Source organism: Medicago sativa, chromosome 7 (genome assembly GCF_051527215.1).
Source record: "Medicago sativa cultivar Bolivia chromosome 7, Bolivia_mono, whole genome shotgun sequence".
Lineage (NCBI taxonomy): Eukaryota > Viridiplantae > Streptophyta > Magnoliopsida > Fabales > Fabaceae > Medicago > Medicago sativa.
The window spans coordinates 99,833,847-99,859,785 of record NC_140755.1 but is presented as its reverse complement, the minus strand read 5'-3'; the positions used below and the strand labels follow the sequence as shown (position 1 = coordinate 99,859,785).

The window sequence follows — 25,939 nt, the reverse complement described above, 5'->3', positions numbered from 1 at the left end:
ATTGAACGAAGAGCTTCCTAATTTTATTTATAAGGGAAAAGAGAACCTTTCAAACAAACAAAAGGGAAAAGAGAGGCTTTTCAATGGGTGAAAAATGCAACTAAAATTTTGTTTTTATTGCTTAGTGTTATATTTTGAATGAATGGTAAGTGTAAATTTTTTTCATTGTCCACATTACCGTCAATAATTTATGACATTCGACAAATATTTTTAATTATCTGACGATTATGATTGATTAATGGTGTAAAATCTCGTTATACTCACATATGAATTAAATCCAAATGACAATTATAAAAGTAAGACAATTAGTCATTTAGATTTAGTAAATTGAAATGTATTCCTCTGAATTAAATATAATATATTTCATTCATCCATCCACCAAAATATCAATAAAGTTATGTTTTTCTAACTTTTATAATAAATGAGGTAGAGATGAAATAAAGCTTCTCCAATCATATTTCTCCAAAATCACAATTTATAGATAGCCTGATCACAAGCAGAGCACATATAGACCACGACTTATAGATAACCCGATCATCAGAAACCGAACACTAATTAATGATAGAGCATGACTTTCTAATCATATTTTATTGCCAAAATTACACTTTATGTCTCTTAACTTAATTTCAGATAACAGATTGGTTCTTTATCCTTTTTCATTTCGATTTGGTCCTTTTTGTCCAATTTCATATACATTTCCAAGCTTCAAATTTAATATTTTATACAAACATAGACAAAGATCATAGATTTGAAGACTGAAAAACCATAAGAAAATAAAATCATGAATTTTAAGCTTAAAAATTCATATGAAAATGGATCAAAAAGACAAAATTGAAATAAAAAAAGATAAAGGACTAAACAGTTACCTAAAATAAAGTTAAGGGACTAAAAGTGTAATTTTGCCTATTTTATTATATAGATTATATAGATAATTGTACAAGTATTTTTAAAAAACGATACTATAACACAATTTAATAAAAAAAAAGGCCAAACACATGTATATTTTTTATTCAAATATAGTAGCTATTTGAAGAGTGTGATATATCATGTTACATGATATATATTTCTTTTAAAATACATGTGGTAGTTTAATGCATGATATTTTTTTTTATGACCCAAAGATAAACACAAACTCAAATAGTATACTCAAAAGTAAGAATCAGCGACGAATAGAAGAAGAAGAAATTTGAGGGCAGCTGCCCTCACTACCTTCATAATTTGTCTAGTTTTTCTGAATGACTTCCTATTTTTTTAAGATTGAATAACTTAATTAATTTTAGCTTAAAAATTAATTGTTGCCCCATCTAAATTTCTTTTTTCAAAAAGTAGAAAAGATATATTGTGTACTACCTAATAGTGTATTGATTCCGAAGTTATATTTGCTTCCTAATAGTTTATTTCTAGAGTAAATGATCATTTTTGATTATTGAATGTGTCATGTGTTATTGTTAAAGACTCTAAAATAATCAAAATTATATAAACATCCTTTAATGAGCCACTTGTTAGTTTGTTTGTTCTCCTAAGTGTTTTTCATTAGTTAGTTTGATACATTAATGTGTATTAAAAATGCAATTTTACATCGAGATTTATAGGGTGAGAATTATATGGAGATTCCACCCGACTTTGGTATCATAGGTGGAACCAACAAGGTGTGTCGATTGAAGAAGACGTTATATGGGCTAAAGCAATACACTCAGGTCAGGTTTGACAGATTAACATCTGCTCTCCCCCAACACAAAACACTCGCGCCCTACAGTGTTGCCGAAAATACTCCTGTGTTAGTTAACTAACGCAAGTGTAAAATTATGTGTTAGTTAACTGACGCTGCGCCACTTAAGTAACACATGTGTAAAACACTGCGTGAGTTAACTCACGCTGGAATTAACACCTGCGTGAGTTAACTCACGCTGGTACACAACCCATTCATTTTTTCTCACTATGCACAGTAATGGAGAATCCAAAGATAAAGCATCCACCTCATTATCAAAGAAGTGGTTGATGATGTGTTGAGACATTAGCATAACGTTTAACATGATTTAAAGTGAAGGAAAGAAAATAAAATTAATCTTTTGACAATCAATAATCATGGAAATAAGATAGGATAGTCTTTGAATTTTGCAATGCATTTCTTCTGATTTTTTTTTTTGTCTTTGACATGATACAGATGTAAATATTATACTTACATATTTGTTGCTAATTGATGGGGTAGGTTACACATGTCTTTCATGCATAAGTGTAATGTTATGGAGATACTGCTTTAGCTTTAATGATTATGCTTGTTGAATATCTTCTCTCAAAAATGAATGGTTTGTGTGCCAGCGTGAGTTAACTTACGCAGCATGATGCTGGGTTTAACACCTGCGTGAGTTAGGGGCATTTTCGTCAGTTTAACTGGGCGCGAGTGTTTTGGGTTGGGGGAGAGCAGAATTCTATGATTGGGACTACAAGCAAAGCCCAGAAGGTCACACTTTGTTCTTACGTTCACAAGGAGAAAACTGATTGTACTTCTTGTTAATGTTATTGAATAATAATAGCCTTGAACACATGTTTATGAGGTGGACAATTCTTACCCTACAAATTGGTTTTATGACGTTATATTAGACCCATTTTTTGACACTTCTCAATGCAAGATTTCTATATTAGTTTTCTTAACTAGTGCCTCAACTTTTCTCTTTGAGTATATATATATTATAAACAATCTTTCAATAATTTATCTCCAACAAAATTATCAAAGAATTCCCAACAAAATAAATATGTTGTGGGGCAGCTGCTTCCGATGCTCTATCCGTGCCTGCCTAACTACAATATACTATGATGATAGATCGGAGAAGGGTCAGGTAATGGTCAAGGTAAAATATGTTAATATTTCATGAATACTAAGTATTTTTTCTTCTCATATCCAATGGTGACGCATTTGTATTTTACCAATATAAATTTAAATTGCAGTAGTAAGTAGCACTAACATATCATATTTTCGACAACTAAGTCAATGAAGGATCAGAATATTGATAAGGACGGGCATGGAAAATTTGGCACATGTAGTTGCGTCTATTGGAATTGGTGATTTTAATAAATAATCAGTGTCCAATTGTTTTGTCATGCTTACCCAACAAAATAGTGGGTAATACCAATTGGTGATTAATTGTATAATTTTGGTTTGTCTCCTAAGAAGGAGAAAGGGTGGAACATGGCATCTTCCATGCTCAATCTGTTAGAAACAATTATTGAAGCAAGTTAGATTCATATTAAGTACTATAATTGACGTACTAACTAACAATTGACATCCAGCGAAACTAAATCATTTTCATCTCATTTGTAACAATCAAAACTTGTAAATCATTTATAAATTTTTTCTTGCGGTGCACTTATGATTTTATTTTATTCTAGACAAAAAAAAATCACTTAAAATTTTGATTCAATGAATAAATGACAGAGATGAAAACCGAATGCGAAAATCTGAACAAATGAGTGTATTTTTGGAACTAAATTGTAAACATAAATAGGATCTGAGACTCAAAAAATGTTTACTTCCCACAATTTTAAATCAAAATTATTTAAACACACACAAATGAAAAAAATTATATGAGAAAATAATTAAATGACGTGGCTATATTATTTTTTCTATAATTTTTTTTCATTTATGTGTACCCTGGATAAGTTTGATTTAGGGTTGTGCTCAAGTAAGATTTGTTCCTCAAGAAAACACAACAATGTGCAAGTCTAATCATATCCGCACTATTGCTAGAGAAGTAGTTTTTTTTTTTTTTTTTAAGGTATGTCTGAGAAAATAGTTGAAGAGATATTTTCTTCAAGGATGATATGAGTTTAGTTAATAACCCATTGAGGGAAGATCCACTTTAGTGCCGGATAAAAACTTCAAGACTCAATTTGGTCATTCATAATAAAAAAATATATAACTTTTAGTCTTTCACAAATATAGACGGGACACATCGGTTATTAATTGAACTTCCGTATAGAATTTTGGTTTTTTTTATGTTGTTTTGCTTACATGTAAATTTTCATTCAATGGGTCGATCGATTTCGTCATGATATTACCTACATGTTATGTAATCGAATTAAGGAGAAATATGGTCTCCGACAATAAATTAAAAGAGACGAGTTGGTCCCCGTATCCGATCTAAATCCCGAGATTGTATCTTTTTCCTAAAAAAACATAAACCTCCATTTTAGAATATCTTTATATAGTATATGTGCGTTTGTTTCAAGTTATATTCGTAGATTCCCGGGAATAAAAAGATATAAATATGCATGCCTATGTTTGTTACAAGTTTACTAAATTTTATTCCCGGGTATAAAACGTTCCTGGGAATAGAAAAATTTTCCCAAAGAAAAGGGTAGGAATAAAGTTTCCATGAAGATGGGAATAATTTCATATGTAATTACCTATTATAATCCCTAGTTTTATGGTTCCCGGGAATATTATAATGTTAAACAAACATCTTTTTCTATATATCTTGGAATAAAATTCTCATCTTTATGTTCCAAGGAATGTCATTCCTATAATTAAATTTGGTAAACTTGAAACAAACACACCCTAAAAGAATCAACGACTTTGAGATTAATTAAAATTTAGATCAAATACCTCATGTCAACAATATTATAAATCAACTAAACAATTATTTTGTTTCAAATCAAGACGAGACAACTCACATATGAATATAAGTTTTGAGAATGGTAAATTTGGACATACCAACTTAACATTAAACGTCTACATACACACCTTTTAACTCAGTTTGATAAAAATAAGATAATGATGCAAATATTTTATGATTTAAATGATTCTTTTGTAAAAAATAAATAAATTAAGAACCAATTTATCATAACCATCGAACTTAAAGAATCGCAAATTATATTTGACCTATTATGCATATCACTCAAGAGTTTGTATTCTCCTATCTGTATTTATCATCACGGGAATAAGTATAATTAATAAAGATAAATTCGTAAAATTATCTTAACCTTTCTTTCATTTATCATCTTTTATTAATTCATGTGAAATGATCAATTCAAAAGTTATTGTAGAACAAAATAAATACCATTTAAGATATTTAGAAGTTTTTTTTAGGAAACATATTTAGGAGTTAGTAATTTAAAATTATTAATCTATATATCTTATATCTTTTGTATATTATTGTTAAATTAATTTTTGTTTGTTTCTATATACAAGTGTATACTCCGCTTTTCCCATAATATTACATGAATATTCGGTAAAAACTACCGGTTTTAAGAAAATTTGTTGAACTTTTTTTTTTAGACATTTAAAAATGTTAAGTAGATTGAATCAAATCAGTGAACCAACCTAGTTCTTTTGATTTGGTTCGAATCTTGAAAAAAGAGATAAAGGAATAAATTGACTACACCCTCCTACCGCTATTTATGAATCTGAAAACTAATTTTTACTTATAAAAAAATGCTAACAAATGTCTTTAGGACATTCCTTAAGCATGCAAAAGTAGTAGTTTTTATCTTAGATATTATGTAGCTATGACTTTTATATGTTTTGACATGTATTATCATGACAAAATTTCTTTTTATAAGTTTCTTAAATAATATCTTTAGAACATTTATTAACAAGACCTTAGTAGCGATTAAAGTGGATATTTTTTATTGATTCAAATCTCTTTTGCTCCAAAAACTAAACCAAATCAAACCGTTAAATCTTAAGCATCTTTTTTTTCTACTACACATCCTAAGTGAAAAAAAATAACAATTATGGGGATTTTTTTTGGTTACACAATTATGGGGATTATGAAGTACAAATTGGAAATGTATGTGTAAAATTTGGAAATAGTATATTTTTGTTGAGAAAATTGATTGATATGGGTAATGTATGTATGTATGTATGGTATATGGAGAGAGGAGTAGTGAGTAGGATAGGGAGCATAGGGAGAAGAGTGGAGGTTGAATGGTCAAAAAGGAGATAAGAAGAGAGATTTAATCGAAAGAAGGAAATTAAGGAAAAAGACAAAAGTTAGACATAGATGTTTGTGTTGTGTTGACTGTTATTATTACAACACCAATCAAAACTCACATTTTCAATTATTTTCCATTTGTCTCTTCTTTCTTCTTTCCTAATTCCGAATCCCACGGATTTCACTTCCATTCAAAGTCATAGCTAGATCCAATCCATTCCATTCCATTCCATTCCTCTGTAAGTCTCTTCTCCATTCCTTTTTTGATTTTTTCCTCTTTCATCGCTTCATTTTTCGACTTTTTTACTCTATAATAATTTGTCTATAACTTGTGGAAAATCTGACCCACTTGATTTTTCTCTGAGATCACTCTGTTACTCTACTTTTCAGCCATTTGGGTTGGTGTTTAAGACCTTAAAGCAATGATTTTTGATTTTTTCTTGAGTTCTCAGATTTCAGAAATATGAAGAAAGTTTTTAACTTTTTTCTTTTGTTTCTTACTAGGGTTTTGACTTGAGTTGAAGAAATTTGATGGAGTTTATAATTTTGACGTTTTTTTTTTTTAATTTTTTTGTTGTTGCAGGTTTGAGTTGAAGAGTTGATTTGGGGGTTGGATGTTCAGTTTTGAAAGGAAATAATTAAGTAAAGTGTTTTGCACTTTTTTTAAGAAGATATGATGGCATCAGGTGGTGTTGCACCTGCTTCTGGATTTATAGATAAGAATGCAAGTTCAGTTGGTGTTGAAAAGTTGCCTGAGGAGATGAATGACATGAAAATTAGGGATGATAAGGTCAACTATTTTTTTCTTTTATTTTTTTAACTTTGTGTATACTTTTTCTGCAATTTTTGTTCTTGTTCTTGAATAAGCATTTTGGTTTAATAAATTTGCAGTCTTTTTATGTCAAAATTGCTGATCTAAATCTATATGCAGGAAATGGAAGCCGCTACCATTGTAGATGGAAATGGGACCGAAACTGGACATATAATTGTCACAACCATTGGTGGTAAAAATGGCCAGCCAAAGCAGGTGTGTGCGCGTTTGATTTATCATTTTTTATAATTATCGGAGAGCTATAGAATCTATGAACTTATATGGTTGTTTTTGCTTTTATGATTTTAGACAATAAGTTACATGGCCGAGCGTGTTGTTGGACATGGATCTTTTGGTGTAGTTTTTCAGGTTAGTCTATCATGTAATCCCTGTTTAATATCTTTGAATTTGAGTAGGTTTGATGTTTTTGATGTATAGTTAATTTTTATTTGTTGTTCTGCTTTTGCTGTGATAGGCAAAGTGTTTGGAGACTGGAGAAACTGTGGCTATAAAGAAGGTTCTTCAAGATAAGAGGTACAAGAACCGGGAATTGCAAACTATGCGCCTTCTGGACCACCCTAATGTTGTATCTTTGAAGCACTGCTTCTTCTCAACGACTGAAAAGGACGAGCTTTATCTTAACCTGGTGCTTGAATATGTTCCTGAGACTGTCAGCCGTGTGATTAGACACTACAACAAAATGAATCAAAGAATGCCTATGATATATGTCAAACTTTATTCTTACCAGGTACATTTCTATGTACTATATAAAAATTAAAGTAATCTTTAAATTTTATCTTTTTATTGTTAGCTGTAACCAGATATTGTGAAAGCCAGTGTTTATTTCACTCTGTTGGTTCTGATAATCCCTTCCATTCTTTCCAATTTGTAGATTTGCAGGGCACTTGCTTATATTCACAACAGTATTGGAGTATGTCACAGGGATATTAAACCTCAAAATTTACTGGTATGTTCACCTGAAAAATTGTTTAATTGCTTAGTTTACACCATTAAGTCTGTTTTTCTACAATCCGTGAACCTGCAATTGGTGGTGCATTCATTGATTTATGTGGGGCAGCTGTTGTTTTGCTTCTGTAGTTTTTCTTGCCATGTTTTATTAGACCATTTCACTTTCCTAACAGAATGGATATAGTAATTTTTTGTTGTCTCTTTTGGACGTTGTATAAAAACAGGTCAATCCTCACACCCACCAACTGAAGATATGCGACTTTGGAAGTGCTAAAGTCTTGGTTAGTTTCTCTTAACCTTGAAATCCTTTCGTTTGTTTTGCAATAGCTATCTGAGTTTTATAAGGACTAAATGCTATATGGTTTTACAGGTAAAAGGTGAACCAAACATATCTTACATCTGTTCTAGGTACTATAGAGCTCCTGAGCTTATATTCGGTGCAACTGAGTACACCACAGCCATTGACATCTGGTCAGCTGGTTGCGTACTTGGTGAACTTTTGCTTGGCCAGGTAACTAGCTTCTCTGTGTATGCTTGGTCAAGTTACATTTAGAACTCATGTATGTCTAAACTAATGATGAATTTCTGTTCTTATCAGCCACTGTTTCCTGGTGAGAGTGGAGTAGACCAACTTGTGGAAATTATCAAGGTAAGATATGTTTTAAACAATAGTATAGCAATAGTTATATTTACCTTGCTACTAGCTTGAACATATCAGTTTTAAGTAGTCTTTCATCTTTTCGTTTCGTTTTGTGCTATTTTTAGTTAAGTTAATTATGAAGTTTCATGTGGTTCACTTGCAGGTTTTAGGCACCCCAACAAGGGAAGAAATCAAGTGCATGAATCCTAATTATACAGAGTTTAAATTTCCTCAAATCAAAGCTCATCCATGGCATAAGGTAATGTTAGTTTGTCAAACTTATTAAACAGTTTGTTGTGTAGTGAACCTTATCTAAAATTTGATTCTTCATCATCAGATTTTTCACAAGAGAATGCCTCCTGAAGCTGTGGATCTTGTCTCAAGACTATTGCAATACTCTCCAAATCTTCGAAGCACAGCTGTGAGTATACAATTTTACAAGACATGTGAATCTTGTGCTGCATTTCTATTATTGCAGAAACTATGTTATTAATTTTAAAGTTTTGCACAGGATAGCTTTCCCTTGCTGTATATGTAGTTGGCCAAATCCATCTCTTTCACAATAGAATTTATCAACAATATTTCTGTTACGATTTCCACATGAATGTTATCTAAAACTATACTTTGTGTAATGTAGTTGGAGGCTTTGGTTCATCCATTCTATGATGAGCTGCGCGATCCAAACACTCGGTTGCCAAATGGGCGTTTCCTTCCACCATTATTTAACTTCAAAGTCAATGGTAAAGAACTAATTTCCTATAAACATTACTTCATCATTATCTCTCTATTATAGTTCTTGGTTAATGTTGATGTTGCTTTGTTACTCTGATGCAGAGCTCAAGGGAGTACCTGCAGAGATGCTGGTGAAACTGGTTCCACCTCATGCAAGAAAGCAATGTGCCTTGTTCGGGTCATCATGAAGCAGCCTTGTGTAGTTATTACTATTATTACTATTATTAAGTACTTTCTTCTACCTATGTAAAGGTGTATCTAGTCAAATTTCAAGTGGTTAAATAGGTTATTTCTATTTTCTTTCTGTTTGATTTGTTCTCACCCAACCTACCATCCAATTTATTATTATTTTTCTTCCTGCATGTAGAAGAAAGCTGTGCTGTTTAAGAAGCAACTTCAGCTTGATTATTACTTTGTAGGATCTGATGTGTTCACTCACCTTAACATGAACCATTGTTTATTGAAGTGATAGACTTGATCACAACCTCACTGAACTAGTAGGAGATGTTTCAAATCTTGAAGTTATTATTTTTCCATTATTATGATATGATAAATTTTGAGTGTTCAAGGGAGCTGTTATCATCTTATCATTCTTTAGACACAGTTGGTAAACCTTAATTATCAACATCAGTGGTTGGTTTACAACGTAGTTATTATGGTATGTTCCATCTTAAAATTTGGATGAGACATGTCTTCTACTTATATAAACACATTTTCAAGTCATTTGTCAATGTGAGACAACATTTCATGTTATATTTCATTGCGATTTGAGTGCAATTTTCAACACAAAAGGCTTGTGGTAGTAGCGTCAAAGAAACTAACTTTACTTTAAATGGAGCATATCCGTGAGGAAAAACTTTGAGTCTTATGAAATGTTTTTTTTCCCACTTGTTCGGTATACCTGCATTTTGATACCCGAGACATTAGAGTAGAGAATAGACAATGAGAATCAAGAAAATAAGGAACAACTAGATAGAGTTTTAAGCAACAATTGGGTTGAATTTTAGTCTACAACTGGATTGAGCTTAAGTGAACAACTTTTTGCATGATAAATGCAGTTTGTAGGTTATGGGAGATACTTTTCACTACTGCTACAAAATCTTGCATGTTTTTAATATCATATTCTTTGACGGCATAAATTGTCTGGAAATATACTTTTGTTGAGCGAACCATCATTTTGAATCATAAAATTGTAAGTGTATAAAATAATTTGGAATCTTAAATTTATGAAATACGGACTTTCAAATTGCTTCTCCAAATTGTCTAATATTGATCAAAATGTCCCTCTATCAAGTAGTTTTGTTGGAGTTGTTGATGTGACAAATTGAATGATATAGTTATTTGTCCAAGTCGATGTCACGTCAAACTAAACCCTAAACACAAGTTTTGGTTAAAAATACAAATTGTTAATTATTGAGTATTGTTAGGAAATCAGACTTCTCATCGATGCTAGTTAGTTTTAGGGCTTCGATGGTGAAGTTCAACACGCATAAAAAATTAAGTTTTTAATGTTTAGGATTTTGCATGACATAACATCAACATGAGCAAACTATAATGTCGCTTAACATGACACATCAACATCTCTCATAAAGTTGATTGATGGATAAATCATTTTAAATAAACGTTAAACAATTAGAAGGACTATTTTTTTTTTTTTTTGAATAAATTAGAAGGACTAATTTGATGTTTCTCATATCACAGGTCTCAAATTCAATTTCAACACCAAAATGATAGTTTAACTCACTTTGGACAGCATAAAATTAATAATTTCTTTAAATGCATGTACATCCGAACTCATCATATTGGAGTGGGGGAAAAATTCTTGTGGATGATTATGGGTGCTTTAGAACTTTGACGCATTGAATGGGTCCTTTCTTTTATAAGAAAGGCAAAGGGACTTATGCTACACATTTAAAGCGATGAGGCACGTTACTGACAAAAATACTAAAACTGTCATAATTAGTTATCAGTAGCAGAAGAAATTAAGAAGCCCTCAATAGAAAAATAAATAAAGCAGTACCTTACTTTTGAGCTCTGATTTAGTGGATTTAACAAACCAGAATAAAAGGATTAATTTTTTGGTTTTAGATTAGTGGATGGACGGTTCCAGTTACATATTAGTATATAATAATAAAAATGTGAAATCAATATTTTAATTAATTTGTAGACATTCTTTCCTAACTGCATGAGAGACAAAATTGAGTTTGTCCCATGCTTTTTGGTATTGTTTTCACTATTATATATAATGCTGAGATTTATTTATAGTTAGGTGGTCATTGTCATTCGCTTTTCATGAACATCACTTTAATTTCCTTCTCTATATAATATTTGAATTTACCTCCTTATATAGAAATCTGAGTACTCTTTGGCATGATTCCAGAATGAGATCAAATTGATGGAATTATATATATTTCAATAATATTTTGCACTTCGACTGAAAAATTTGTCCTTGTTGGGTTGATAATAAAATGAGCATATTTTTATGTTAACTTAATTAACAACCTAAACTGTTCCTAATTAGGAGTATGTTCGTTGAACTACATACCTTTCATTGATAAATCTGCTTACACGGTCCTAAATTTCTCAGCAACTTTCTTTATATTTCATGAGACTTTTATGATATCATGCATTTGTTTAGAAACTTTTTCTTAGCCACAAGCATAATTTTCTTCATAAATAATATAACAACACACTTTTGTAATAAACTCTTATATTTTTTATTGTGAAGTGTGAAATTCATCAACTCACACAACTTTAAGATGTGAGTGAGACCCACCAAATAAAAATAAAACTCACATGAATTTCACCATCCATAAAAAAATGTATAAAAAAGAATGTGTTTCTAGTATTGTTTAATTGTCACGCCATCATAATGGGATAACTAAAAGCAATCTGCAAAAAAATTCTGCATGGTCATATATATTTGATCATTGTGGTATGTATGTATTGAGGTGTCCATTGAATTCTCGACAAGACATCATTCTGCTAGGATTATGTTGCTCTTCTTAATCAGTTCTTAATCTTCATGAATTTTCTGTTTATTTGAGTCTCAATTTCCATATTCAAACACAATATATGCATTCTTTAATTTAAATAAGAAGGGCCATAACTAGTTGATCTAGCTTTTATAGATAAATACATTGCTTGCTTAGCATAACAAAACCTTAGACCAAAAGAAAATACAGTTATGGGAACAACATTATTCTGATCAATTCTGGTTATTCCGTTTTAACCTTTTCAGAACACTCACTCATATGCACACTCACTCATGAGGTTTTTGTCCTTTCTTATCTCCAAAGCCATTAAAAAATTGGCAACATGAACATGATATAGTATACTTTAACAGAACTTCCACTATGACTTATTAATATATAGTAACTTGCACTTTTGATTCTGCATGCACTCCAAGAGCTAAATTTAGTTAAAATTGTTGCAACTTTGCAACTTGTGTGTGTTGTAGTCCTTATAGTACGTACCTTCTTAGGTTTTCAAGTTTTATAGAGAATAGAGACTAGGTATTTTTGGCTTCAATATTTGTTTGTTGAGATTGAGAATGAAGCATTCTTATATTTTACCAGTAGCATTCTGTTTAGTTTTTCTTACTTTTTCTCTTTTAGTTCAAGCTAGACATCATCATTCACATAAAAAACATACGCATTCACATTCACATTCACATAAATCATATGAAACTTCACCAGCACAACCACCTCCTCCTCATGATGATTACTACAATAATAATGCCTCTGGCATTTTTGATGTAAGATCATTTGGTGCCATTGGAGATGGAATAGAAGATGATACAGAATCATTTAAGATGGCATGGGACACTGCATGCCAAAACGGATCAGATGTTAATGTTATCCTTGTTCCTCAAGGTTTCTCCTTCGTCATTCAGTCTACTATCTTCACTGGTCCTTGTCAAGGTGACTTAATATTCAAGGTAATAATGTATGCTTACTCTACCCATATTTTTCTACGGCCGTGCAATTTGTCGAACAAAATCTCAGCTGTTGGATCAGGGTTGCAGCTCGATCCAACAGTTGAGAGTTGGTTGGTCGAACTATAGGACCGGAGAGACATTTCTTATATGCTTAAGGGTCTATATAATCAACTAAAGGACTTTGTTGGACTCAGCCCTGATTTTCTATTGCCATGCAGTCCGTCCAGCAAAACCTCAGTCGTTAGATCAATGTTGCATCTCGATCCAACGGCTGAGAGTTTGTTGGAATGAGTGCGCGGCTGACGAGAGACTTTTTACCAGCTAGTTAACTGATGGAATTTGTTGGCATGATCAATTAGGTGGATGGAACTGTTCTGGCACCTGATGGACCTGAATCTTGGCCAAAGAACAACAGTAGGCGACAGTGGCTGGTTTTTTACAGAATGAACGGAATGTCACTAGAAGGAAGTGGTTCAATTGATGGAAGAGGACAAAAATGGTGGGACCTACCTTGTAAGCCTCACAAGGTAGTGATGATTTAGAATTATAAGAATTTTTAACAATTTTTATGCTAAGTTAAAATCTCATCAATAAATGGCACAGGGATCAAATGGGACAGCACTAGGACCTTGTGATAGTCCAATTGTAAGTTTTCAAGGCCTTAATTTCTTCTATATATGTACATTACATGTTCTACTTATTTATGAAATTGCATTATGAGTGAGTATAATTATGTATACAAAATTGTATATGATGCAGGCCATAAGGTTTTTTATGAGTTCTAACTTGACCGTGAAAGGACTTAAGGTGAAGAACAGCCCTCAGTTCAATTTCAGATTTGATGCCTGCAATAATGTCCATATAGAATCAATTTATATTACAGCTCCAAAACTAAGCCCCAACACTGATGGAATTCACTTAGAATATGCCAATGATGTGAAAATATATAATTCTGTGATTTCCAATGGTTAGTTGCTAAAATATTTGTTTTGCAATATCTTTGTTTATTGCATCAAAAACATTAACAATACATGGAGGATGGATTTATCTTTTATAGGTGATGACTGTGTGTCCATTGGAACCGGGAGTTATGATGTTGATATAAAGAACATTACTTGTGGACCTAGTCATGGAATTAGGTAACCTATATTATTTATTTGCTTCATTCATATGCCTTTTTTTTTCATCTTCTTCTTATTACGAATTCTTAGGAAAATGAGTCATGATAATCCAAAGTTCGGTTGTGAGTAACCAAAGCCTTGTCGATCAAGGCAGTCAAGGTTCAAACTTGGTGGCTTTTATGGTGGAGAAGTGTCACATATGGTTTAAGGTTGACCAATGCTTAAAAATTGTTCAAAACTCTAACAACACTGGTTTCACTCCTCCTAAGTAGAAGTGATATTACTTATCATAACGATTGAGAAGGTGACTCAATAATTGCCGATTCGATTAAAAACAAGGAAAATAAATATTAGTGCCTTAAAACTCAACTTAAATTTTTTCTCTCTTGTTTTTGTTGAATTGACGCCATCTCATCTACAAGGACGTTGAGGACTCTGAGCTTCTACTTAAATGTAGCGAAGTCCATGGTCGTCCAAATTTTGAGCAGTTTTCTATTATCTGTCCACCATTAAAAAAAAGGGTCTTGTTAACTTGGGCCCTAGGGCACAAGATAAAAAACTAAATATAGAAATTTGATCTTGGAAATTGTCCATTCACAATCTTAAAAACTTCAAAATTTATATTTTCAATGCAACATTTATTTTTTAATTCCATTTTTAGATTTGTTAGCATTTTCCTTAAAAAAATTGCCACACATATCTTCTACCACTTATGAATAATTATTGCATAAACTATAGTTATTAATGTGAAAGTATATATGAATGTTCTTTTGCCACTTATGAAAGTATATATATCTAACAATTATTTATCTTTCAGCATAGGTAGTCTAGGAAATCACAACACCAAAGCATGTGTATCAAACATTACAGTGAGAGACTCGATCATAAAAATGTCAGATAATGGAGTCAGAATCAAGACATGGCAAGGAGGATCAGGATCAGTATCAGGAGTAACATTCAATAATATTCACATGATTAGTGTAAGAAATCCAATCATAATTGACCAATACTATTGCCTAACCAAAGATTGCACCAACAAAACCTCAGCAGTATCTGTATCAAACATTCTTTACACAAACATCAAAGGAACTTATGATATAAAAAGCCCTCCTATGCATTTTGCTTGTAGTGACTCTGTCCCTTGCACTAACATAACACTCTCAGAAATTGAGCTTCTTCCTTCTCAAGGAGATATTGTGCATGATCCTTTTTGTTGGAATGCTTATGGAGATTTGGAGACACTAACTATTCCACCAGTTTCTTGTTTGCTAGAAGGCATTCCTCAGTCTTTGTTAGACTATGATATAGGTCATTGCTGACCCAGATAGGTTCTTTATAAATTTAAGCAAAAGTGTGTCCATGTATATATATGATTGTTAGGAATTGTTAAGGAATATAGCATTTGATTTTGAATCTTCTGTTGTGATTGATTAGGAGTTGTGTTTTTTATGCTCCTCCTGAATGTAAACTGTGTTGCGTGATTGCTAAGGTTTGAAAATGCACTTGCTTGAATCTTGGAGTTTAATTTTAGGCCACTCCTACAATTGTTGTGTAGCTATATTTATGGTGGAATGGAATTGTATGTAGTCCCAACCACATAAATTACTTGACATCACATCTTCACCTAAAATTTTAAGCATTGAATATATATATGGTCATCTCAATTATATGATTTTCAACATCCACTTAAATATACTATATATCTCTCTGATTATAGGTATTTGAGAAAATTAAATGATATTAACTACCTTCAAAGGGATGTGATTTTTTGTTTTGTTTATATAACAGACTAGAGGAAGTAGTAATTTACTTTAGGAGATGGCAAGTTAGAGTTAAACACACCTATAAACAAGATATTTTAGTAACCTTCATACTCAAAAGCACATTTAATATAGCTAGTTTTTCTTAATGTATGAAAATGACAAAAAAATAATTATACAAGGAGGACAAGGTAGGAAACATTAAAAAAAAATAAGGCGTTGTTGGGGGAGTCTTGGAGCGGCAATGAACTAAACGTACGTTAAAGACCATCAAGAGACTTAGACAATAGACACCACATCTCCACCTAAGGCATTAGTTTTATTAGTCCTCTCTCTTATATATTCAATATTTCCTTCATTCCTAGTCGACGTGGGACATAATCACTCACACTTAAAACCCAACAGGTGTGTGTATAATATATATATGTGTGTGAGTTCTGAAATCAAAGCAAAAAAAATATGGCTAGAACACAGTATGAGTGTAGTGATTTGAAGAGGATTTGTCCCCATAAATCTGTTACTTGTCGAGTTGGGTGCAGAGTGGAGAGACAAAAAAATTAGCTTTTGAGTTTTGAGTCATGTAGGAGTAGGCCAGTCAGTGGCCACGCTGATCATGGTTGGGTTGGGAGAGTGTTGGTATATCAATAGGGAAAATTAAACTTGAATATGTTCAACAATTAACAACAAATGTTATTGTGAAGTGGCTAAATCCAATTGGCATTGCCACCCACCAACCACACCTTTTTTCTTTTGCCATTCGTATCAAATTTATTATTGCAAGACATGAAATACTATAATAGATAGGATTAATGTGTGCTGTTAAACTGGATTCTGTTAATGTTACTATATTCTACTTTGCATCTATGATAATATTAATATACACCAATAATATGATTAATGTAATAGTAAGCTAGTGTTGTAACTATTGTGGGAAAAAGGGAGCAAGATATTATCTAATATACCCACATCATGATGAGTAACCATATTAATTCTAAAAAAAAATAAAAAATCATTTCGGTTTAAAAATTGAGGCTTAAATGCTTAATGAGTCTCTTGACTTGTGGTTGTGGCTATTGATGATGCAATTCAATAGATAATATGTTTATAGAGGAATATAAGTTTGGCTTATTTGTTTTGCTATACTTATTCCTGCTACTTTAGAAAAAGGTGAAGGCTATGAATGATTCGCATGAAAGTGTGGGCATATGACAAAATGTCCAAACTCCAAAGTTAAATCAGAAAGTGAGAAAAGAATCTTGGTCATTTTACCAATTGCAAGTTTATTATGAAGATAGCAAACGAATACAACTTTCTTTTTGCATTATGATGATGATGCTCGAAGAGACTATTTGGAAAGAGGAGAAAAAGCAAACCAAAAGAGAAAGAGAGTGCCAAAAAAAGATCGACAAGCTTTACTATAGTCTATAAACATTAGCATTTTTATATGGTGGAAAGAACTATCATTTCGTTCTGTCTACATTATTAATTTCTTTTTGTGAAGGTCTCAAATGAACATATATAATGGATTCTGCGGTTGGTCTTCTTTATGCACGCCAGTTCTAGTTCTAGGCAAGTTAGGTAGATGTGGTGTCCTCACCATTGACTAGGCTTAAAATAATATAGATTAGTCCCAAGAATAACTTAATTGGTAGTCGTAATAATGTAAGAATATTGATATGCAAGGATTTGAGTTCGAATAAGATATTCTCTACTTCTTCACACTTAAGATGTGTGAGTCTAACCACTAGGATTTTTAGTCACATTGTTTTCATTCATATACCGATCATATATTTTGATCGGATCAATTCTTTAAATTTTAAGTTGTATTTAGACTTGAACTAAAAGTTTGTCTTGTGACAAATACAAGACTACTTATTGGTTAAGGTGGTTAGGTCGATCAACAGACAAGGATATTATCAACTGATTAAAGTTCTATTTGGTGAAGGGAGTTGAAATTTTACAGCAAATACAAGGGTTTAATCGTTTAGCATGCTCCTTTTATTAATCATGCACGAGTATTTTGTATTAGAGGACTAAAAATCAATGAGACTCAAACTCGAGAGAGAAACTTTATCCACACTCTATATTAATAAAAATAAAAACGCTAGATAGTACGAACCTCAATTTGTCAAAACACGCAATTGATTGTATTCCACCAAAGTATTTTTTATAGAGATGTCGGATTTTTAGATTTTCTTTACACTCACTATACTCTAGAATTGTGAATTGTAGCTTGGAAAAGAAATCAAAATAATGTATACTGTTTTTATGGTCAAGTATGCGTATCCCTTGGACTAAGGAGGAGCACATGATATACTTCAAAGAGGGCTTTTTTTTTTGAGGAAACTTCAAAGAGGGCTTGAAAAGCTTGGGAAAGGGTAACTGGAGAGGTATATCTAAATATTTTGTAACAATAAAAATAACTCAGGTTGCAAGTCATTCTCAAAAATATTTTATCCGTCAGAAAACACCCTCTTAGCCTCTTTAATTAAGTAATTTGAAGTATCTCTCCACGTAAAAAATAGTTACATATATGTGCATTTGATACGAGGTACACACATTACTTTCAACTTTTTAAATTTTTACTATCTTACTGTGTAACAAAACGAAATTGGAAGCATTTTCTGAACCAATTGAAGCTTTTGGTCGATTATCAGGAATAAAATTTGACTGCATACTTTATCTGCTGCATAAGGCAACTAAATGAAAGGATAAATTTTCTTTCACATTATCAATATTCAGTTCTCAAATTTGTAATCCTCAAAGCGCACCACCTGATTTAGAACTCAAACTTGCAACTCCCATGCCATAAGAGCCTACAGAGGCATGTAGTGTATGTGACCACAAGTAACTTTGAAAATCTGTGCTTATTTAAAGTGTCACTCACCTTATTTTAATGATATAGGAACACCAACTAAAAACATAAAGAGGAGTGATATTTGAACAACCAAAATCAAACAACTTTAGTGACAATTTTTTTTTCCTCTCTTCTTATTGAACAATAACAATAGAGAGAAAAAGAGAGAGAATAAAAGTATAATGAGTATATGAGAGAGAAAATTGTCACAGAAGTTGTTTAAAAGTGGTTCAAATATCATTTCTCAAACATAAAACTAGTGACCATAGTTCAGTCTGTGTTTATTACTACATCATCACTGCCTGCAATAGGGAAAAAAAACTTAATTGATTTGAGGATAAAATTTTATTTTTACTATAATTTTGAAATTATCCCTTTCTTTTCACTTTATCTCAGTTTTCGAAAGTTTGTAATAAAATGCAAACAAAGAACAATTTTATAATTATTGTTAAAATAAAAATATAGTTTTATCAAATTAGACATTCCCTTGGCATTAGTTTGTGTTTGCAAATTACACTGTCTTATTTAGCACATCAAGTTCTATGGCAGAAAATTAACTTTAATTGCTAATTATCAACCTACAAAATTCAACAAAATTTTGCTAGACAACAAGATGGTGAGATGAATGGTCCTGGCTCATACAAATTGGCAATGCAGGCTATGTAGTTCGATAACCTTCTAAGAAAACCAAGTATTTGGTTTTTTTTAGCCATCAAAAGTCATTGCCGATATACGTTATGTCTTCCTCCGTAATATGCATCAACCCTCGATCTTTTCTGCCACTCACTCGGTTTTTGTCAGGTTGACCTCGCTGTTGGTTTACAAGAAAAACCATTTCAACCAACAAGTTGACAATTGTTAAAATTATTAACAAGAATCAGTTAAGTCAATTACTTTGCTACTGACCTTTCTCAATACAAATGACATATATAAATACGCTGCTTCCCATTCATCAGCCGATAGTGTCCCTGGAAAAGAAATATGTCTCTTAACCTATAAATTATTGACATATAACGGATATCGAACATGACACTAACACGTTGACATCGGTAATAATTTGAAAACATCGAATAATTGAGTATATCGTCAGTGTCGTCTCGGTGTCAGACACCAGACACTTTAATTGAGAAGGAAAAGTGATGTTTAATAAAGTTTAATGGAAATTGAAAAAGCATAAGCACAAATGGTTATACCTTGATCTTGGTTGCCATCCCCCAACGCACCAAGTCTTCGCATGAGGTCCACAAATTCGCTTCGTTTCATATACTCGTGGACAAATTCATGCGAGTTCTTTGCGAAAACAAGCTCAAAATCATACTGCAAAATTTAATCAAATGTGAAGTCTAGAAATTTTAGTTTTAGAAGTTGAAGGTGGGATTAGGTGAAATTTAGCAGTTTCACATGCAGTAATATATACCTCTTCAGCTAATGACTTGAATACGTGAAAGGGGACAATCCATTCAGGACAATCAACAGCGTCCTACAACAAAAGGTAATGTCTTAAATGGGGGCATAAGTTTTAAAAATAAGGGTGTAAATGAACTTAGCTACTTGTATCTCTTGGAACACGGCTGGTTAAATGTTTGACTAAGCTCGTTAACCTAAATTTGAGATTGAGCTTGATTATTGATATGAATCAAGTTCAAGCGTTACAGGCTGACATTAAAGACTCGCGAATAGTTCGATTATATATACTTACTAAGGCTCTCGCTCCTTAACCCAAGACAAAAAAACTAAGCCCAAAATAAATTAATGATATTGATTTATTTTTTTGGAAATAATAGAGCTTTATTGAGCCTTAAGATCTACGCCGCATGGATATGGTCATACAGGTACAATACGGGATTTCTAGCTAAGGTGTGAGTACATTAAAAATATACAAAGTGTTGTAATTTACTACATCATAAATCAAAATAGAATTTGGAAATAAATAAATATATAGAATAAAAAAATTTGGATAGAAAGAAGATAATAACATAGCACGAGTCAGGGAATTGTGATTTATATAGTAAAAAAATAGGGGGGGAATATACAATATAATGGAAAATTATCAGACTGCGAGAACGTGCTCATAAAGTACCCACCTGTACTCAGATGGAGTATTCAAAATTTTATTTTAGAAACTAATTTTGGTATGTATTCAGTACTTGTACCAGAAGAGTATCAGGTACAGGTATGGTACCCGGTTCAAATATGACATGAACTTCGAAGTACCCATGCTTCAGAGCTTAAGAAGTTGAGAGTATTAAAACTAATTTTGAAGTTTATTTTTTACGGTAAATAAGTTATGAATTTTTTATTTGCTGGGTTATGAAATGAAAATGTAAAGGTCTAAAATAATATAAAAAATAGCCAGGCTCGTTTAAATAAATGAGTCAAGCTCAAGCTTTACTCTTTTTAACAAGTCAAACTTAAACTTTTAGTTGGACTCGTTTGAATAAATGAACTAAGCTTAAGCCACCTATTTTATTATACAAATCAACTCAAGCTTCAAGTACATGGTTCAGCCCGACTCGTTTACATTCCTAGTTTAAAATGAGCAAAAGAGCAAAATGGTAATAAACAAGTAACAAATGTGTTGCTCAATGCAAACTCAAACCCACTTGGGTTGGGCTAGTGGTTTTGGCTTGGGACCTTGGAGTGTGCTCTTCTCAAGGTCTCATGTTCAATTCTCCTCGATGGGCAAATTTGGCTACTTCAAAAAAAAAAAAAAATGCTAACTTAATACGTAAGAATTCTTGTGGTCATGCATCTTAAAGTAATTTGACATGCAATCTCCCAATCAGTTATGTATTATAGGGAAACAACTATTAGATGCTTAGAAAGAATTTGAAGAGTAAAAAGAAACCATACCTCCAAATGGAACGTGTACTTAATTCCAAAGGGGCAGGATGATTTAAATTTCTGAATCACATGACAAATTTGGTTAGATGTAGACTCACGCTATAAAAAATGATAACGCAGGATGATCAGGAGCGTAAAATTACTTTATCAGAAAATTCTTCGTCAAACCAAACCGAGTAGACACTATTACCAAAGGTCAACCCTTCAGCTGCATATTCACATCAGATTTGTTTTCAAACAACAACAATCACAATGTAACTAAATGAGGTCAGCTACATGGATCAATTGATGTCATATAGCTTCGTCAATAGCTAAATTTATTTTGAAAGAATAGTAATTAAAATTGTATGTGCATTAAACACCTTCTCTAAGCTTCTTGGTAATCACATTGGCATCTGGCATAGTTCCGATGAAAACGCCTCCTGGACGAAGTAAAGCTGACACATTAGCTAATGCTCGCCGAGCACGTGCCTCTGTAGACCAGGAGTAATGCAATGCAAACTGCAGCATTTAAAATGTTTAACAAATTAGAAATCAACACTTTCAAGATGCAAATAAGTTTGTGAGTTTAATGTACTAAGCTAAAAGAATGTAAACGAAACAGTATGGCAATATTATTTGTAAGTTGTACTGACAAAACAGTATGGTGAGTTTGATATTTGAAAGAGAAAAAATGTACGTCATATCAAGAATATAAATATAAATGGTAGACATATCAATGCATTAACACATTTCTTTCATTTGTATTAGGGAATCGTTGTAGAACAGGGACTTCACGAGAACAAATCTAGATGCGAAGAGTGCAATAAAAGAAATGCGTACGGATATTTAACAAGAAAATATGGAACAAAAGTTGATGCAGAGCAACAAGGTAGTTTCTACGAGAGACTACTTCTATAGATATCACATTTACTAGTAGCACACATGTATATTAACAAAAGAATCCATTATTTACCTGGCAACTACAGATATCAAAAGGAGCATCTTCCGCGAGAACTTTGTCCAAGCGAACCTGAAATTGTAAATGACATGAACATACTTTTAACACTAAAAAAATACATAAATCCTTATCGAAGCTGATAATCGGATCACTTTCTCTAGGTGAATAAACATTTAAAAGTTATAATTTTCTGGTTTTGAAGTTGCCATGTCAAGAGGTATGGAAGTACAGTATGCTAACAATGCTTGTACATGCAGAAGAAAAACAATAACAGAGAGAGAAAATTTATCAAAAACCACACAGTATGTGTCAAAATCTTCTTTAAGTTTACCAATGCACATTTACGATCATTTTGTATAGAGTGGTTTTGAGGAGAATGAATTTGACGGAAAGAGAAAAAGTTGTGAGTCTAATATTCCATCTATTTTTGCAATATCTTCTCATTTTCATACCCTTTTCAATTTGTTGCCAAAGATTGTGAATGTCTATGAGCAATGTATAAACCGAGACTAAATGTTAACTATAAAACATAAATTTACCAAGCATAAAATTAAAGATTTTTAATAAAAATAGTAATCACCTCATAACAATCTCCACATAAGAGGCGAGCAGGAAATGTAAACTTCTTACGTCGCTGATGATGGTCGGCATCACCATTGTAACGGGTACGGCAATCTTTGATCTGCATAGATTGTTGAGCTTAGACTACAAATGTATGGCAATGGCAAATAGCTTGGAAAAATAAGGTAAACAATGTTTCACTAGAATTAGGGGAATATAGTTACATTGGCAAATTTACTGCCACTAGCAAGGACATAAAAATTTATATCAATGTTTTACAATTTGAAATAGAAATAGTGTTGTTTACTAAGCAAGACTTGTTAAATAATAGAATGGAAAATACAGGGTTCAGTTAAAGGCGTATCCGTAATTTGTTATCTAGAAATGACTTGAAAGATTGGGTTGAAAAATATTTATTTAAATGCATGTTAGTATGATTTGATGGAAGTGGTTATATAAAAAACCGGATAAGGAAAACCAGTACAGAAAATTTTAACACTTACTGAACCTTCAGCAATGTCAATACCAACATAATATCCAATTTTGGCCTTGTCCCATTTGATAAGATCACCACCCTGGTGAAAAGAAAAAATGAAAGGTAAGCCAAGAAATTGCAAATGAGTTGCCGTATATAAACAAGAGCTGAAACCCATTAACACCTACCTTGCCACAGGCAAGGTCAAGTACTGCATCTCCTCGGCAAGCATAGAGTTGAATTAAGACACTCTTAATCTGTTATATAATAGAATTACATTTATTAAAAAAATCATGTGACACTGGTGACAACAAAATCATATACAACAGAATACTCGCATACCCAATTATTAAGTTTCTTCAAATGAATTATTGGACTAGCTTCTCGTTCTTCCAGGGTCTGGTTGGACCTTGCACTATAATGATCAGCTACTTTCCGAGCGTAATTCTTTGTGCTTTCATCCTCCAGGAAATTTTCATCACCTAAACAAAACCAGCGTAAGCTTTCACCCGGAAAAAAGGAAAGAAAAGCACACATACTACAAATATGGTAACTGGTAACTCGTCATAAAGTTTTTACGATGAAGAAGCTATCTACTTCTAGTTCTTTCTAGTATTTCAAATAGTGGTAGCAATAACGGTTACAATCGTGTCACGGTCATCGAAATGGCAGAGAATTGCAGTTAAATGCCACCGTTGCAGCCTCAGTCATGGTAGCTTTGAGGTTTTGGCAAAGTAAAAAAAAAAAAACGATATGCTACCCAATTAGGTGAACTTTGATATACATTAAATTAATAATTTAGCAAAGCTCAATCTCATACTTTTTTTAACAACTATAGTAGCAAAAATGGGAGGTGCAGAGAGCAATACCTTGAGAATTATGTCTAGGTTTAGAATGAGGTTGACCGAATGAGCTTGAAGGAGATTCTCGGTATCCTCGTTTCATAAGACCTACAATGATTAAATATATTAAGCATAGTTCGAATTGCTTAATCAATTGAATAGAGATATAAACAATTGACAAATCCAAAAACCCTAAAAATGCACAATAGAGATTTTGAGAAGAATCAATTATCTGTGTTGATGCTGTGTTACTCTTGTGGTGACACAAAGGATGCCGTCGCAAGAAGGCACGCGAAGAAGACAACTGTTTCCATTTTTGAGACAATCAGGGTAGCAATTATACTAAATTCAACCTACTTGCTCAAACTTAGTTATAAGATAGTTGTAAATGTAGTTTCTGTCATATTTCTCACAAGGGTGGCTTGGAGATAATTGTTGACAACCACGGTTTACTCAACTCATGTCCCAAATGACATAATTGAATGTAATCAGTAATCACATGTGTCTAAGTAACACAATTTCAATCACAATGACAATAAGGACAATAAGGAAATGAAAGTTAGCAAATTAAAGTTGTAATCTTTTTAGCATCCCAACAACATAAACCAAAACAAAAAAAATCAACCTGAATCAACAACTGTCTCCTCAAATTAACAGAACCATTAAGATTCACACTATCTTGTTCTTGTCCATGTTCATCAGCCTCACAAAAAGACATCTTTGTAAAAATCTTCCCACGCTTTTTACCCCCATCAAAAAAGGAACCAACTTTATCATTCAACAAGCCCCTCTTATAACTCGTATCCAAACTCACATACTTAACCAACCCTAATCTCTTAATTTCATCAATTACCCCCAATTCTTCAACCGAAACAACGCCGAAATCGGTTGGAAACTTTGAAGCTGGATTTTTACGCTATTCTTGACAAAATTTGAACCTTTATGAATCAATGGTATACACGACAACAAAATATGTGATAAAAAAAAATATGATACATGCAGGGTTTTAAATAAAGGTCTGCAAACAATTGAGAAATCCAAAAACCCTAAAAATGCACAATAGAGATTTTGAGAAGAATCAATTACCTGTGTTGATGCTATGTTACTCTTGGAGGTTTCACACGCGAGAAAGAAGTAACAAAATAAGGTTTATCTTTTTTTACGCGAGTGGGGAGGCTGCAGCCGGTGAGTAGTGGCGGAGAGCGGTAGAGGGTATCTTTTTTTACGGTTTATTAAAAACAAAAAATACGCTGAAACGATTTATTAAAACTACTATAAAATTATAAAATAATATATAATATCTCGACTTTCAAATTGTTTAGACAAAATATGGTTATCTTTTGAAAGAAACAAAATAGGTTTATCTTTTTCAATAACAATAATTTTTAACAAGTATAATTTAATATTTATATAACTTTAATAAAGAAATTTTTGTTTTGAGGAATAAAGAAAAATTTATTTAACCGTGTAATTGGAAAAAATAAAAATTCAGCCAAAAATTCTTATCCAATTAC

General features: G+C 32.2%; 3 protein-coding genes and 1 pseudogene across 7 annotated transcripts; 3 read left to right on the top strand and 1 right to left on the bottom strand.

Moving 5' to 3' along the window:
* The first annotated feature begins 6,058 nt into the window (after positions 1–6,058).
* Positions 6,059–9,550, top strand: LOC146911163 (glycogen synthase kinase-3 homolog MsK-3). 2 transcript variants are annotated; one of them, XM_085731070.1, is made up of 13 exons: positions 6,059–6,172; positions 6,517–6,723; positions 6,865–6,960; positions 7,054–7,113; positions 7,220–7,492; positions 7,637–7,711; positions 7,938–7,994; positions 8,084–8,224; positions 8,312–8,362; positions 8,517–8,612; positions 8,691–8,774; positions 8,991–9,093; positions 9,188–9,550. In XM_085731070.1, the coding sequence occupies exons 2-13, from the start codon at positions 6,607–6,609 to the stop codon at positions 9,271–9,273; spliced, it is 1,239 nt and encodes a 412-aa protein (XP_085587196.1). In that variant the 5' UTR covers positions 6,059–6,172; positions 6,517–6,606; the 3' UTR covers positions 9,274–9,550. The 2 variants fall into 2 exon arrangements, with proteins under 2 accessions (XP_085587196.1, XP_085587197.1); XM_085731071.1 differs by having other exon boundaries at positions 6,063–6,331.
* Positions 9,551–11,711: 2,161 nt separating this feature from the next.
* Positions 11,712–15,658, top strand: LOC146911162 (Pectin lyase-like superfamily protein). Its single transcript, XM_085726658.1, has 6 exons — positions 11,712–13,025; positions 13,385–13,552; positions 13,629–13,670; positions 13,785–13,992; positions 14,083–14,164; positions 14,964–15,658. The coding sequence occupies exons 1-6, from the start codon at positions 12,639–12,641 to the stop codon at positions 15,463–15,465; spliced, it is 1,389 nt and encodes a 462-aa protein (XP_085582784.1). The 5' UTR covers positions 11,712–12,638; the 3' UTR covers positions 15,466–15,658.
* Positions 15,659–17,427: 1,769 nt separating this feature from the next.
* On the top strand, positions 17,428–18,757 carry LOC146911161 (uncharacterized; annotated as a pseudogene).
* Positions 18,758–19,228: 471 nt separating this feature from the next.
* On the bottom strand, positions 19,229–25,687 carry LOC146911160 (mRNA cap guanine-N(7) methyltransferase 1-like). Of its 4 annotated transcripts, none has more exons than XM_085722536.1 (15): positions 25,512–25,687; positions 24,660–24,729; positions 24,453–24,535; positions 23,926–24,065; positions 23,772–23,840; positions 23,612–23,683; positions 23,128–23,229; positions 22,563–22,619; positions 21,970–22,108; positions 21,751–21,815; positions 21,617–21,667; positions 20,181–20,243; positions 19,957–20,080; positions 19,670–19,731; positions 19,229–19,574 (listed from the first exon to the last, which is right to left on the bottom strand). In XM_085722536.1, exons 3-15 carry the CDS (start codon positions 24,526–24,528, stop codon positions 19,476–19,478), a joined length of 1,119 nt encoding a protein of 372 aa, XP_085578662.1. In that variant the 5' UTR covers positions 24,529–24,535; positions 24,660–24,729; positions 25,512–25,687; the 3' UTR covers positions 19,229–19,475. The 4 variants fall into 4 exon arrangements, with proteins under 4 accessions (XP_085578662.1, XP_085578663.1, XP_085578661.1 ...); XM_085722537.1 differs by lacking the exon at positions 25,512–25,687 and adding an exon at positions 25,051–25,142; XM_085722535.1 differs by lacking the exon at positions 24,660–24,729 and having other exon boundaries at positions 24,453–24,533.
* Between the last annotated feature and the right edge of the window lie 252 nt (positions 25,688–25,939).